Below are 15,960 nucleotides of genomic sequence, written 5' to 3'. Positions count from 1 at the left end.
AGACCAGCCTGGCCAACATGTTGAAACCCCATCTCTACAAAAAAATTTGCCTGACATGGTGGCACATGCTTGTAATCCCAGCTACTAGAGAGGCTGAGGCAAGAGAATCACTTGAACCCAGGATGCGGAGGTTGCAGTGAGCTGAGGTCATACCACTGCACTCCAGCTTGGAAGACAGAGGGAGACTCCCTCTCAAAAAAAAAAAAAAAAAGAAAAATCTATTGGCTCACAAACCTGAAGACTGAGAAGTCCCAGATGGTGGGGCTCGTATCTGGTGAGGGCCTTCCTGCTTCATTGTAACATGGTGGAAGACATGTCATCTGAGAGAGAAAGGGGTGCATTAATTCTTTATAAGGAACTCATTCCTGTGTAAACTCACTCACTTTCCTGATAATGACATTACTGTGTTCCTGAGAGCAGAGCCCTGGTGACCTAATTACCTCTTTTTTTTTTTTTTTTTTTTTTTTTTTTTTTGAGATAGAGTCTCGCTCACACCAGGCTGGAGTGCAGTGGCACAATCTTGGCTTACTGCAGCCTTTGCCTTCCAGTTCAAATGATTCTTTTGCCTCAGCCTCCCGAGTAGCTGGGACTACATGAGCACATCACCATGCCTGGCCAATTTTTGTATTTTATAGTAGAGATGGGGTTTCACCATGTTCGTCAGGATGGTCTTGATCTCTTGACCTCATGATCCACCCACCTCAGCCTCCCAAAGTGCTGGGATTACAGGCGTGAGTCACCGCGCCCGACCCCAATTACCTCTTGAAGGTCTTGCTTCTAAATTCTATTGCACTGCGGATTACATTTCCAACCCAGGAACTTTTGGGGACACATTCATATCACAGTACATAGTTTTATCAAATGCTTCTCCAAAGTGATTGTTCCTGATTACCACACCCTGGCTATCCAGTGGGGCCATTTCCCCTAGCGTCCCTTTAGCAGCAAGGACAGTTAGGAAGGGGTGGAGCTGACACTGAACCTGTGTCTGTACATATTATGTAATTATATACCCTGCTTCAAAGTCCTGCTCTGTTGCCCTGGAGTGCAGTGGCATGATCATAGTTCATTGTAGCCTGCAACTCTTGGGCCCAAGCTATGATCCTCCTGCCTCAGCCTCCTGAGTAGGCATGTGCCACCAGCCCCAGTGAATTTAAAAAATTATTATTTTTGACTCCAGCTCTGTTGCCCAGGCTGGAGTGTAGTGGCGTGATCTCGGCTAACTGCAGCCTCTGCCTCCTGAGTTGAAGTGATCCTCCTGCCTCATCCTACTGAGTAGCTGGGATTACAGGCACGTGCCACCACTCCTGACTTTTTATTTTTACTAGAGACACGATTTCACCATGTTGGCCAGGATGATCTTGATATCCTGACCCTGTGATACACCTGCCTCAGCCTCCCAAAGTGCTGGGATTACAGGCCTGAGTCAGCATTGCTGGCTGTTTTTTTTTGTTGTTGTTTTTCTTTTTTTTTTTTTTTTTGAGGCAGTCTCACTCTGTTGCCCAGTTTGGAGTGCAGCGGTGTGATCTTGACTCAGTGCAACCTCTGCCTCCCAGGTTCTAGCAATTCTCCTATCTCAGCCTCTTGAGTAGCTGGCACTACAAGCATGCACTGCAACTTCCACTTCCCAGGTTCAAGTGATTCTCCTGCCTCAGCCTCCCGAATAGATGTGACTACAGGCGTGCGCCACCATGCCTGGCTAATTTTTTTAGTAGAAATGGGGTTTCACCATATCAGACAGGCTGGTCTCGAACTCCTGACCTCATGATCCGCCCTCCTTGGCCTCCCAAAGTGCTAGGATAACAAGTGTGAGCCCCGCACCTGGCCCACTTTTTATTTTATTTTTGAGACAGGGTCTCACCCTGTCACCCAAGCTGCGGTGCAGTGGCTTGATCTTAGCTCACTGCAGCCTCCAACTCCTGGGCTCAAACAGTCCTTCTGCTTCGGCCTCCCAAAGTGCTGGGATTACAGGCCTGAGCCACCAAGCCTGACCAAGCTTCACTATTTTTTTCCCTTTCTTTTTTTTGACACAGGGTGTCACTCTGTCACCTAGGCTGGAGTGCAGTGGCTCAGTCAGGGCTCACTGCAGCCTCAGCCTCCTGAATAGCTGGGACTACAGATGCACACCACCACACCTGGCTACTTTTTTTGTATTTTTGTACACTCGAGGATTTCTCGGTGTTGCCCGGGCTGGTCTTCAACTTATGGGCTCAAGCGATCCACCCACCTCGGCCTCAAAGTGCTGAGATTATAGGTTTGAGTGATGGCACCCGGCTGAGCTTCACTTTTACCGGGAATGGGGATGATGAAGGCTGGGAGCATCCCGCTCTGGGGGAGCCCAGGCCCCTCAGCCTATCTTCTGATGCAGCCACAACTGCCCGGGCCACCTCTCCCACCCACTCACAGAGCCTCTGATTAGAAGCCCTCTACAAGGCCTTGCTGTAGAGAAGGCAAGCAGAAAGAGTATCCACTCTTCCAATCTGATTTTATTGAAAAGGAAACATACAAAAATCATGTACAAAAAAAATTAACCAAACATGTACAGAAAATTCATTCCGGTATCTACAGCAGCGCATATACAGTATCTTACAGGCTGGCCATCCCTCCCCGCTCCCAGACTCCTCCCTCTTCCGAGATTTCCCCCCCTCCCTGACTCCCCGTCTTCCCCCCAGCGCTTGGCCCTGGGGACTAAGGCTGGGGCGGCTTCAGCCAAAATCTCCCACCCCCCAAATGAATGCCAGTGGTCACACGTGCTCTCTCTAAACCTATGCAATGGGACTGATGGGGCGGGGGGCAGTTGTGGGCAGAGCACAGGATTCACAGTCTGGGCCCCTCCTGGCCACCCCCCCCTCCATGAAGGTGAGGCAGGCATGCCCACCACCTGCCGGCTGGCTCAGGGAAGATGGCTGGGCGCCGGGCTGGAGCAACCGGCAGACGCGCCCCACTCTGGCTCCAGGAGGCTAGTGGTCACGTTTGGCTCATTTGCTCTTCACGGGCCCCCTCCCAGGAGGAGGGGGGGAAGCACCAGGGGCCTGAGGCCAGGCCCAGAGTGAAGGAGCACTGAGAGGAGAGCCCCCCAGTGTCACCCCTGCAGCTGGAACGGGCACCAGCACAGCAGCCTTTCCTGAGATGGTGGTGGGCAGCAGAGGCGGGCGGCTCAGTCCCCACCCCCTTGGTCACCGCCGCCTTCCAATGCTGAGTCCGTCAGCCCTCCCTTCCCTGGCATCTGGGCCAGGGACCCAGGAGTCCGCATCTCCGTCAGTGCACCCAGGCTGGGCTGGGGCTGGAGTGGCTGCCCTGGCCCGCCCCTGGGACAGGTAGGGCTGGGAGTCCAGTATGCTACATGGTGCAGAGAAAGTCCCCCGCGCTGGCCAGGGTGTCAGGAGGTGGGAGGGGCCTGCCCCCCGAGTCCCTGACGTCCACCGGGCGGGTGCAGGCACCTAATTGGGCTCCATCTCTGGGGCTCTGTGGCCCCTGGGAAAGGGCAGGAGTCCCATGATGAGATTGTACAGGACCCTCCAGGGTGAGGGGCGGTGTTGCGGCTGCTCTTCTTGTCTCTGGGGAAAAGAGAAAGAAGGGGCAGTTAGCAGGGGCCTGAGTGTGCTGACAGGAGTGGGGATGGTCAGCTCCAGGGGAAGTGAGGCAACAGTCTCACCCACCCTATTCCAGCTCCTCTGCCTACCTGGGCTAATGTCCACACCGCGGGGTCACATCCGCATCCAGGACATGAGACCAGGAGGCAGAGGACAGAGACGAAATATCCTCAGCAGACAGCCGGGCACCAATCGAGTGCCTAGCACATGTTAGCTGTGACCGCCCCATCCCTGTTGTACATTTGGGAAAGGCATCCCAAAAGGGGCTGACAGATGAACTGCAACCTATCCCGCCCCTCCCTGCAGGGCGGTGAGATGAGGAGAAAGGAGCAGGGTGCCCATGAGAACTGGTAAGAGTTCAGCCACCACTGTAGAGGTTCTTTTTTTTTTTTTTTTTTTTTTGAGACAGAGTCTCACTGTGTTATATAGGCTGGAGTGCAGTGGCACAATCTCGACTCACTGTAACCTCTGCCTCCCAGGTTCAAGCAATTCTCCTGCCTCAGCCTCCCAAGTAGCTGCGATTACAGGTGTCCGCCACCCTGCCCGGGGTAATTTTTGTATTTTTAGTAGAGGCGGAGTTTTACCATGTTGGCCAGGCTGGTCTCAAACTCCGGACCTCATGATCCACCCGCCTCGACCTCCCAAAGTGCTGAGATTACAGGCGTGAGCCACTGCGCTGCCAGAGGCTTCAACAGAAGCACTTCTAGGCAACGATGAGTGAAACCCCTGCTCTCTCTCCAGTGGCAGGATGAAGACAAGGTGGTCTCTGGGACCCTCTCAACTCCAAAATGCTAGGAACTGGGAAGGCAGGAAGCTAGGGCCCAGGAAAGCCTCCTGACTGGTAAAAATTAAAGGCAATACTAAACAGTGTACAGAGGCCAGGCGCTGTGGCTTACACCTATAAACCCAGCGCTTTGAGAGGCCAAGGCAGGAGGATCACCTAAGGTCAGTTTGAGACCAGTCTGACCAACATGGTGGAACCCCGTCTCTATTAAAAATACAAAAATGACCAGGTATGGTGGCTCATACCTGTAATCCCAGCACTTTGAGGAGCTGAGACAGGTGGATCACTTGATGTCAGGCGTTCAAGACCAGCCTGGCTAACATGGTAAGACGTCATCTCTACTAAAAACACAAAACTTTCCGGGCGCGGTGGCTCAAGCCTGTAATCCCAGCACTTTGGGAGGCCGAGGCGGGTGGATCACGAGGTCAAGAGATCGAGACCATCCCGGTCAACATGGTGAAACTCCGTCTCTACTAAAAATACTAAAAATTAGCTGGGCATGGTGGCGCGTGCCTGTAATCCCAGCTACTCAGGAGGCTGAGGCAGGAGAATCGCCTGAACCCAGGAGGCGGAGGTTGCGGTGAGCCGAGATCGCGCCATTGCACTCCAGCCTGGGCAACAAGACAGAAACTCCGTCTCTAAAAAAAAAAAACCAAAAAAAAAAAAAACCACAAAACTTAGCTAGGCATGGTGGCACACGCCAGTAATCCCAGCCACTCGGGTGGCTGAGGCAGGAGACTTGCTTGGACCTGGGTGGCGGAGGTTGCAGTGAGCCAAGATCATGTCACTGCAGTCCAGCCTGGGTGACAGAGTGACACTATGTCTCAAAAGAAAAAAAAAGGCCGGGTGAGGTGTCTCATGCCTGTAATCCCAGTGCTTTGGGACGCCGAGGGACGCAGAATCAACTGAGGTCAGGAGTTCAAGACCAGCTTGGCCAACATGGTGAAACTCTGTCTTTACTAAAACTACAAAAATTAACTGGGTGTGGTGGCGGTTGTCTGTAATCTCAGCTACTCGGGAGGCCGAGGCAGCAGAATCACTTGAACCCGGCTGGGCACGGTGGCTCACGCCTGTAATCCAAGCACTTTGGAGGCCAAGGCGGGCGGATCACCTGAGGTTGGGAGTTCAAGACCAGCCTGACCATGAAACCCTGTCTTTATAAAATAAATAGAGGCCGGGCGCGGTGGCTCAAGCCTGTAATCCCAGCACTTTGGGAGGCCAAGGCAGGTGGATCAGGAGGACAAGAGATCGAGACCAACCTGGTCGATATGGTGAAACACCATCTCTACTAAAAATACAAAAAATTAGCTGGGCATGGTGGTGCGTGCCTGTAATCCCAGCTACTCAGGAGGCTGAGGCAGGAGAATTGCCTGAACCCAGGAGATGGAGGTTGCGGTGAGCCGAGATCATGCCATTGCACTGCAGCCTGGGTAACAAGAGCGAAAATCCATCTCAAAAAAAAAAAAAAAAAAAAAATTGCCCAGCTCCTGCAGTTCTCTGCCACTCCCTATAGCTTCACATCCAGGCTCTGTGCTAAGCGAGGACCATCTAACCTCCTCCCCTTCAGGTACAGGGTGAGGAGGAACACACTTTACAGATGGTTACATGATCCTGATCATCCTCATGATTAACCTGGCAGTGAGTCGCCTGGTACGAGCCCAGCCTCCTCAACACTCCCTAGCAACTCTTGGAGCCAGGAGATGGAGGCAAAGGGTACACATCATATTGGCATGTCACAAAACCCACCGTCACACTGCTGTGGGTGCCACATGGTGAGCAAGCTAGCATTCACCTAGTGAGTGGACGGTGAGCAGACCACCTAGGTATCTACTCTAGAGACACAAGAGTGCACCTGGAAATATGCATGATTGGGACAGGAAAAAAGCCAATAAATAATGGTCCTGTGCAGTGGCTCAACATCTGTAATCCCAGCACTTTGGGAGGCCGAGGTGGGTGGATCACCTGTGGTTGGGAGTTTGGGATCAGCCTGGTCAACACGGTGAAATGCTGTCTCTACTAAAAATACACAATTTAGCCAGGTGGGGTGGCAGGCACCTGTAATCCCAGCTAGCTGGGAGTCTGAGGCAGGAGAATCGCTTGAATCTGAAAGGTGGAGGTTGCAATGAGCTGAGACCACATCATTGCACTCCAGCCTGGGCAACAAGAGCAAAACTCTGTCTCCAAAAAAAAAAAAAAAAAAAAAAACCAATAAATAAAATCTGAAATATATTTAAAAATAGGCTGGGTAAGGTAGCTCAGGCCCATAATCCCAGCACTTTGGGAGGCTAAGGCAGGAGAATCACTTGAGGCTAGGAGTTTGAGACCAGCCAGTGTAACACAGCAAGACCAGATATCTACAAAAAAATAAAAAATTAGCCAGGTATGGTGGGCCTGCCTCTGATCCCAGCTAGCTGGGAGGCTGAGGTGGGAGAGTCCCTTAAACCCAGGATTTGGAGGCTGCAGGGAGCTGTGATGGCAGCACTGCACTCCAACCTGGGAGAAAAAAATACATAGCTATCCTAAATATCCATCAGTGAGAAAATAAAGATACTATGTTTCTCCAACAGAATACTACGTAGCCATGAAAATAGCTTTTTTTGTTTTTTGTTTTGAGACAAGAGTCTCATTCTGTTACACAGGCTGGAGTGCAGTAGCAGGATCTCAGCTCACTGCAACCTCCACTTCCTGGGTTCAAGTGATTCTCCTGCCTCAGTCTTGCAAGTAGCTGGGATTACAGGCATGCGTCACCATGCTTAGCTAATTTTTCTTTTTTTTTTGGAGACGGAGTTTCGCTCTTGTTACCTAGGCTGGAGTGCAATGGTGCGATCTCGGCTCACCGCAACCTCCGCCTCCTGAGTTCAAGCAATTCTCCTGTCTCAGCCTCCTGAGTAGCTGGGATTACAGGCACACACCACCATGCCCAGCTAATTTTTTGTATTTTTAGTAGAGACGGGGTTTCACCTTGTTGACCAGGATGGTCTCGATCTCTCGACCTCGTGATCCACCCGCCTCAGCCTCCCAAAGTGCTGGGATTACAGGCTTGAGCCACCGCGCCCGGCTAATTTTTCTATTTTTAGTAGAGATGGCGTTTCACCATGTTGGCCAGGCTGGTCTCGAACTGGCCACCTCAAGTGGTCCACCTGCCTCGGCCTCCCAAAGACTGGGATTACAGGGGTGGGCCACTGCACCCAGCCGAAAATGGCTGGCTTTTTGTTTGTTTTTTTTTTTTTCAATGGTCTTGCTCTGTCACCCAGGCTGGACTTCAGTGGCCCCATCACTGCAGCCTCGACTTCCGTGGCTCAAGGGACTTTCACCTCAGCCTCCCAAGTAGCTAGGACTACAGGCTCACGCCACCACACCTGGCTAATTTTTTTTTTTTTTTTTTTTTTTTTTTTTTTTTTTTTGAGACGGAGTTTCACTCTTGTTACCCAGGCTGGAGTGCAATGGCGCGATCTCGGCTCACCGCAACCTCCGCCTCCTGGGTTCAGGCAATTCTCCTGCCTCAGCCTCCTGAGTAGCTGGGATTACAGGCACGCGCCACCATGCCCAGCTAATTTTTTGTATTTTTAGTAGAGACGGGGTTTCACCATGTTGACCAGGATGGTCTCGATCTCTTGACCTCGTGATCCACCCGCCTCGGCCTCCCAAAGTGCTGGGATTACAGGCTTGAGCCACCGCGCCCGGCCTTTTTTTTTTTAATTTAAGAGACGGGGTTTTACCACATTGGTCAGGCTGGTCTTGAACTGACCTCGTGATCCGCCCACCTTGGCCTCCCAAAGTGTTGAGATTACAAGCGTGAGCCACCACCCCACATTTTTTTTTTTTTTTTTTTTTTTTTGAGACGGAGTTTCGCTCTCGTTACCCATGTTGGAGTGCAATGGCGCGATCTCGGCTCACCGCAACCTGTGCCTCCCGGGTTCAGGCAATTCTCTTGCCTCAGCCTCCTGAGTAGCTGGGATTACAGGCACGTGCCACCATGCCCAGCTAATTTTTTGTATTTTTAGTAGAGACGGGGTTTCACCATGTGGCAGGATGGTCTCGATCTCCTGACCTCGTGATCCACTCGCCTCGGCCTCCCAGAGTGCTGGGATTACAGGCTTGAGCCACCACGCCCGGCCCTTTTTTTTTTTTTTTTTTTTTTTTTTTTTAAATAGTGACGGGGGTCTTATTATGTTGCCCAGGCTGGTCTGGAACTCCTGGGCTCAAGCGTCCTTCCACCTCCGCTTCCCAAAGTTCTGGGATTACAGGCCTGAGGCACCAAGCTTGGCTAAACAGGGATAGATGGAAGCTCTTTGCCCATAGGATGAATCTGAAGCCTAATATTGTGAGAAAAAGGAATTCTGGGGAGGAACAAACACTATGTCATGGACGCTAAGCTAAGAATGCCCCATGATCCTAAGCACTGTTTCTGGCCTGGTAAATACGGAGTAAAAGCAGCAACACCTGCAGGGGATGAGCGCGGGCAACTTAAGAGGTTTCCCTTGGATGAAAGGAGGGGGAAGGGATGGGAGAGTGAGGAGCTTCACCACATGCGTTTCTGCGGTTTTGTTTGGCTTTTTAATAAGCAAGCAATGGGGGTGTAATGTTCAGCCTGAACAGAGCAGGCTGGTGGGCGCACGATGTTTGTGATTTCCCATTCTCTGCTGTGGGCCTCGGATATTTGTTTTAAAATATCGGGACCGAGCCACGGGTTGGGGGGCGGGGCCTCCCGCAGGGCGGAGCTCCGGGCCCTCCCTTGCCCTCCCCCGGCCGCCCCGGCTGTCCCCGGCCCGCCCCGGCGCCCGGGAAGCTGTGTGGCGCTGCGGGCCGCGCGGGAGGGACGGCAGGGGGCGGGCGCGGCGCGGCTGCTGACTCACCGGCTATAAATAGCCCGGGATATATGAGCCGCGCCGCCCAGCGCCGCCCTCAGTCCCCGCGGCCGCGGGCCACGGGCGCGCCGCTGCTCTCCGTCGCGGCCTGGTTCTCGGGCCCCGGCCCCGGCCCTGGCTTGGGCTCCGGCCGTGCCATCCGCGTCGCGGGGCCCCGGGGCGGCTCTGCGGTGGCGCGATCCCCCACCCACTCACCCCCACCTGCCTGTCCCCGGCGCGACCCAGCCGCGCAGGGCAGCAGCTGCCGCACATCTGGCGGGGGCCGCCTGCCGCCCCCTCCTCCGGCGGGAAGTCCCACCTGCCGTCTACCCCGCCCCCAGCACTCACCCGCCGCTCGTACTGCGCGTTGAGGTCGTCCGCCATCCGCCGCAGCTGGGCCCCGATCTCCCGAGCCCACTGCTCCTCCTCCCCGCGGACTCCCGGGGCCGCCTGGGTGGGACCGCCCGCCAGGGCCCCCGGGGCGCTGGGCACGGGCGACTCCAGGTGCTGCTCCGCCAGCGAGAGCGAGGGCTGAGAACCTTGGAGAGGCAGAAGGGTGCGGTCAGCACCCAGCACCCCTCTAGGCCTAGAGGTGTCCCGAGCTGCTTCCCTGTTTCCCAGCCACTGCTCCCCGCCTCATTTCTAGCGATTCCTTCTTCTCTTCTTGGAGTCAATTTCTCAGCTTCTCCTCCCCAGGCAACAGAAAGCAGGAAGGACCTGGGGACGCCACTCTGGGGTCACCTGTTTGGCCAGCTACGTCCCCACGGCCCATGTCAGTGTGGAAGGCAGGCGGCTAGAGAGGTGACCCCAGGGGGTGGCCAGGCCTAAGGACCTCTATTCCCCCACGGGGCCACGTTTTGCCTGTTCCATGTGACAGGCAGGGAAACTGAGGCCCGCCCTTAGGGAGTATCCCAAGGTCACACAGGGATACAGCGACTGACCCCACCCAGACCACAAGCCTCAGGTCTCCAGCCCTCTCGAGTCCAACCACAGGGAAGCCACACCTCCGGATGTGGCAGAGGCCTGGAGACCAGAAGGCCAGAGACTGGCAGCTTCAGAGCGCGGGCCTGGGGGTGCTGGGACTCGGGAGAAGCCTTCCTGCCCCTCCCCCTTCTAAGCGCTCTAGGAGGCTCCGGCCCTCCGGTCCCACCAGGTCCGACCTGAGGGTTCCCTAAGGCCCACAACCAGGGCCTCAGTTTCCAGTCTGTGACCCTGGCCTTGAAATCGGTGTCCCTCTCCAGAGCTTCCAGGAACTGAGCTAGGGAAGTTTTCTCTTTCCTTACTACCCTCGGGCCGCAGGGACAGGATGGGGGATGGGAAACCAGGACACGCTTTCCCGGGCTACAGCGCCAGCCGGCAGGAATGGGGCTCCCCGGGCACCAAAGGGTTAACAGCCCATCAGGCAGGGGACCTTTAACCCTTCCCTCCCCATGACTCCCCCCTCCCCGAGGGGACTTTCCCAACACAATGGCCCCGGCTCCCTCTCTTTCCTCCGCTGGGACTGCGGAGAGGGCCAGTCCTGGCCAAAGAGATGCAAATAAAGGCAAAAGGCCCCTCGACCCCTCCCCAGAGCCCAGAGGTGACCGTCCTCCCGCTCAGCCTACACTCCCTCCAACAAGAGTCATCCAGGGGGGTCTAGGGGACCCAGACTGGGGGAGGGGGGCTGGGATGCAGCTGTTGCCCGAGGCCCGGAAGAAACACTGGGCTGCAATTCGGGGACTGCAGTCAGATTCCAGGAGGGACTTCCCACTTGACCTCCCCCTCCACCCCCAGCCTCCGTCTTCCTGCTTCTTGCAACACAAAGACCACATTGGCCACACCCTCCCAGTGGCCCGGCTGGGCTCGCCACCTCCCCCCGTCCGCTCCCACTCTCCAGTTCCTCCGAGCCTCCGGGCCCCTCTCTTCCCGGCTGCTAGCACCCCGGGGGCGGGGCGGGCACTCACCGTCCGGGCGCGGGCCTCGGGGGCGGTTGCGGGGGCCCCCAGGCCAGCGGGGGCCCCCCAGGGCGGCGGTGACGACGGGTGGGGCGGCGGGGGCGCAGAGGTAGGCAGCGGGCAGCAAGGCGGGGGCAGCGGGGGCGGCGGGCAGGCCGGACTCGCAGAGGCCGCAGGACACGGCCGAGGGCACCAGGCGGCCGAGCGGGAAGGGGCGCGGGCCGTCGCGGGCCAGGCCCTCTACGGGCTCCGGGGAGCTGCCCTCCTGGCGTGCGCGGGCCATGGCGCTCCCTGGGGCCTGCGGGACACGAGAGGAGGAGCAGGTCAGCAGGGAAGTGCTGGGCCCACTGAACCTCCAGCCTCCCCAGGGTCAGGACCCAGATGGAGAAGAGCGGAGGTGTGTGGTGCCGGCGAAGGGGGTGATGGCCCCACAGAGACACGCCCAACCAGGGGACGACACCACCGGGGCCCCGCTGGCCTGGGCAGCCTCCCGGGCACACCGTGATGGGCACACAGGGGCCCAGGAGGGCTCTCTCAGCAAGGACCGGGCTCACACGGGACGGATGGAGGGGTTTGGCAGGTGTGTGTATGAGAGCTGTGACAGTCCCACAGCACAAACTCACTCCACTTGGGACTCACAGTGGGGGCTGGTGGGCACAACTTTCCCAACACAGCTCCGGGCACGCTGGGAGGGCAGCGAAGCACAGTGAGGCCCCCACAGTACACACACAAGGACTCAAACGGGACTGGCCAGCCTGACCGCCCACCTTACTTCCCACCTGGACGCAAACACTGAGATGGCCCCAGCCTCGAACATCACTCCTCAGTCCACACGAGATACACACACACACACACCCCCCGACCAAAGCAGGCACATGCAGACAATCACAAGCACTTAGACACAGTGCACGCTGGCTGGCAAAACCCATCCCCACACACACATCTAAACTGTCAAAGTCTCACACACTGACCCACTGTTGATATGCCCAGGGGCACACGCAAACACAATGCAGCCATTGCAAACACACACACACACACACACACACAAGCTAGGCACTGCCTCAGTTCCCAAACATGCCCCTCTCTACACACACACACACACACACACACACACTCCAGAGATAAGACCTGCACATCTCGGGACTCGTATCAACACAAAACACACACCCACAGACACACACATCAACACCCCCAAAACACACCCACATGTCACCAACTCAGGACACACATAAATCAGGCACACACAGACACATGCCATCAGCCCCCGATACATCACCAGACACCAGGCGGGCTACAGCCAGCAGACACCAGCCCACCCTCTTCATGCAACCCCCAAACACCATCACCAACTGTCAGCACCACACACACACACACACACACACACACACACTCTCTCTCTCTCTCTACAGCTGACTCAATCCCACACAGCCCAGCAGCACACACACCTAGCGCACCCACAGAGAACACTGGTCTCACGTGACTGACATAAACACTACACACACGCAGCCCACATGACACACATGAGCCAGCCGATCGCAGTGACAAGCCCCTCAGACCCAACACACACACAGAGGCTCAGACACAACCACATCCAGAGGCTGCCAGCAACACCCACCGTCTACACTGCATAGACCCCACAGATCCCGGGTCCTCAAATCCCAGACGCTGATGCCAGACACACAAGCCAAACCCAGACTGAGACAAGACAGCCCCCCCACCCCCCCACACACAAACACACACACACCTGACAACTCACACAGACACCTGGACAGAAAACAAACATCTGCATTTAGCAGGCGCAACATCACAAACGCTGGGCAAAGACACATGCCCCGGAGATACAGAGAGCCAGCCACAGCCAAGACACAAGCACACACACCGCACGGTGTGTCGGGCAAGACACACACATAAACACACAAACAGCGCACTCCAGCAACACACACACACTCCAACCTCCACACCCCAGCACGCGCTGGCAACACAGACCCCCAGTCTCACCCCTGAAGAGCACATACAGACAACTCTCACCGAGAACACACACAGGTCCACCCACTCCACGCGCAGGGCACCCACAGACAGAATCCCACACAAACAGGCGCGGGGACTCACGCAGACACCCCGACGGGTCAGAAACCCCAACATTCCTCCGGATCGACACCTCCACTCCCTGCAGAGCCCAGCACAAACTCGGAGCCAGACACGCGCACACACCCAGGCGAGACACCTGCAGATCCACAACCCCGCACACGCGCGCTCCCACGGCGGTCCCAGACGCCCCACTCCGCTGTCACAGCCACCCCCACCGCCGCCACGTGCGCCCGCCCCGCCCGCCAGGCGAGCGCGGGGCCAATAACCGGCTGTTGCTGGGGCGCAGCCCCCGCCCGCAGACTCCACAGACTCCACGGCCCGCGAGCCGCCCCCTGTCGCCGCCCCCAGCGGGCGCGCGCCCTGGGTGTGGCCGCCCCTCCGTGCCGCCCCCCCGCCCCTCCCGGACTTTGGGGGCTGGGGCACCCCGGGGTCGACCCTCTTCCCCGGGGTCGCACTGGCCGCCAGGGGGCGCTGCCGAGCCCGCACCCCATTGTTTGTAAACAAACCCGCCAGACCGCCGAGGCACCTGTGCGCCCAGACCCGGCGCCCCAACGCCGAGCCGCCTCCCTCTCCGCGACCCCAGCCCAGGGTCCCTCGTGGGGTTTGGGGGGAGGCGCGGTGTGGGGAGGCAGGGCGCCCGCACTGCTCGCCGCCTGCACTCCTGTCACCTCCTCCAGGGAGCCCACCTGGCCTGGCCGATAGCCGCCGGCGAGGATTCCGGGCGCGCACACTCACCCCGGGGGCATGAACACGCTGGAGGGGGCGGCAGTGGGGGGCGGGCGGCTTCCTTAAGGAGGGCGCGCCCGCCGAGCGCCGCTCTCCGCGGCGGCTGCTGCTGTGGCTGTCGCTGCTGCTGCCGCTCTGACTGCAGTGGCGGCTGCTGTGGCTGTGGCTGCTGCTGCTCCCCGGGCCGCAGGCGCGTCCGCGTCGTGGCCGCCGCTGCTGGGATCGCTGGTGCCGCCGCCGCCGCCAGGCACCCGCTCGCATGTGGCTCGCGCCGCGTCTCAGGCCGCCCGGCGGATCCCGGGCCCGCTCCGAAGCCGCCCCGCCCCGCCCCGCCCCGCCCCCGCCCGGCGGGTCCCACGCCCCGCCCCCGCGTGACGCCACAGCCCCGCCCGCCCGCCGCGGACAAGTCGGGACTTGCAGGCGCGCGCCGCGCCCCCCCTACCTCCGCGCGGGGGGTTTCCCTGCAGCCGGGGACCGGGCAGGGCCTGGCCCGGGGCGAGGAGGACCCAGGCGCGGTGAGGCGCGGTGCGAGTTACAGCCCAGACACCGGGACAGTCAGACCCACAGAGTGGGACCCACACATCCACAACCCCAGGGATGCATACACAGACCGACGGACGGGCGCTCCAGGGTACACAAAGTCACGTGCAGGCAGAGCCCGAGGGGTGCAGTCACAGAGACAAGGCCACAGTGTCACCAATGCACACCATGGACAGGGGCACGAACACACATTCACACACTGCTGGGGCGCACACTTGCACACACCCAGACGCAAATGCACAGACTCACTAACAGGGTCCCGAGGACAAGCCGATGGGCACAATGACAGGGCCACACACAGTGGCACAAACACCCACGCTGATAACGACACCCGGACCCACAAACTGTGTTCACACACATCCCTACAGAACAGGCACCCACAGTGAACACACAGTGGTGCAACCACACAGACACAGGCGGAGTGCTCATCAGGTAACACAGAGGGCACACACACACAGAGACACCGGTTACAGGGATACCTGGACACACGGCCAGATCCAAACCACACTCCAACAGGGACACACACAGACACATTCACGCAGTTTCACAGCCAAGACGTGAAAACGATCAGAAACCGACATTCGGAGACAGGGACCAAATCCAACATAGAGGAAACTGACCCCCTGACACATATCATGAAGCCACACCTGTGACAGCTTCTTGCTAACTGGCCCACTGACTGCACACACGCCGGAGCATCCACACCTGGCCTCACTCACCACACATCTGGCAGGGGACCCACGTCAAGGAAGAAGCCCTGGGCACTTGGCATGGACATGCCCAGGCAGACCCCATGCCACATTTCATCTTTCTGTTCCCTTCCCTTTTTCAGTTTCTCGTTGTCACTTCTCTGACTGGCCCTGGGGTCCCTCCTTCTTCCAAAACCCCGGACTCCTCCTCCTCTGCACTGTCCCTCCGTGCTGGCTCTCATCCAATCCCAATCACCTCACCAGAGTGACTCACCTTCCAGTGCCTAGTGTGGGGCCGGCTGAGAAAGGATGTCAGACTTCTCACACTTGACTGCTTCAGAGCCCACACCCTTACATCCCCCAAGAGAAGCAGGTGATCCACGTCTCTCACGAAATCTCACCGTTTTAAATATTGGGGACTCTTCAGCCTTCCTCTCCCTTCCTTCTTCCTGGTGTTTTCCAAACTGTGGGTCATGAGTAAACCATGGATTATGGTATTTGGATCTTACTTTTTTTTCTTTTTGAGACTTAGTCTCGCTCTGTCACCTATGCTGGAGTGCAGTGGCTCAATCTCAGCTCACTCTTCACCCTCCGCCTCCCAAGTTCAAGCAGTTCTCCTGTCTCAGCCTCCGAGTAGCTGGGACTACAGGTGCCTGCCACCACGGCTGACTAATTTTTGTGTTTTGTTTTTGTTCTTTTTTTTTTTTTGAGACGGAGTCTTGCTCTGTCACCAGGCTGGAGTGCGGTGGCGCAATCTCGGCT

The 15,960-nt window shown here is 57.4% G+C and overlaps 1 protein-coding gene across 3 annotated transcripts; it reads right to left on the bottom strand.

The window, feature by feature from the left end:
• Positions 1 to 2,463: 2,463 nt before the first annotated feature.
• Positions 2,464 to 15,340, bottom strand: BBC3 (BCL2 binding component 3). 3 transcript variants are annotated; one of them, XM_074386144.1, is made up of 4 exons: positions 15,229 to 15,340; positions 11,165 to 11,453; positions 9,570 to 9,760; positions 2,464 to 3,554 (listed from the first exon to the last, which is right to left on the bottom strand). In XM_074386144.1, exons 1-4 carry the CDS (start codon positions 15,314 to 15,316, stop codon positions 3,337 to 3,339), a joined length of 786 nt encoding a protein of 261 aa, XP_074242245.1. In that variant the 5' UTR covers positions 15,317 to 15,340; the 3' UTR covers positions 2,464 to 3,336. The 3 variants fall into 3 exon arrangements, with proteins under 3 accessions (XP_074242245.1, XP_039321363.1, XP_074242246.1); XM_039465429.2 differs by lacking the exon at positions 15,229 to 15,340 and adding an exon at positions 13,979 to 14,281; XM_074386145.1 differs by lacking the exon at positions 11,165 to 11,453.
• Between the last annotated feature and the right edge of the window lie 620 nt (positions 15,341 to 15,960).

This window comes from Saimiri boliviensis, chromosome 14, assembly GCF_048565385.1.
Source record: "Saimiri boliviensis isolate mSaiBol1 chromosome 14, mSaiBol1.pri, whole genome shotgun sequence".
In the NCBI taxonomy this organism is placed as follows: Eukaryota; Metazoa; Chordata; class Mammalia; order Primates; family Cebidae; genus Saimiri; species Saimiri boliviensis.
Note: the sequence above shows the minus strand (reverse complement) of the source record. Positions and strands in the feature narration are given on the sequence as shown.

What these genes read in the sequence shown, in the direction of transcription:
- BBC3 (XM_039465429.2), bottom strand. Translation starts at nt 14,230, where the DNA reads ATGCGAGCGGGTGCCTGGCGGCGGCGGCGGCACCAGCGATCCCAGCAG. An exon ending in AGCGTGTTCATGCCCCCGGG is followed by an intron (nt 11,454 to 13,978) that starts GTGAGTGTGCGC and finishes CGTGTCCCGCAG; the next exon opens with GCCCCAGGGAGCGCCATGGC. An exon ending in ACGCGCAGTACGAGCGGCGG is followed by an intron (nt 3,555 to 9,569) that starts GTGAGTGCTGGG and finishes TCTTTTCCCCAG; the next exon opens with AGACAAGAAGAGCAGCCGCA.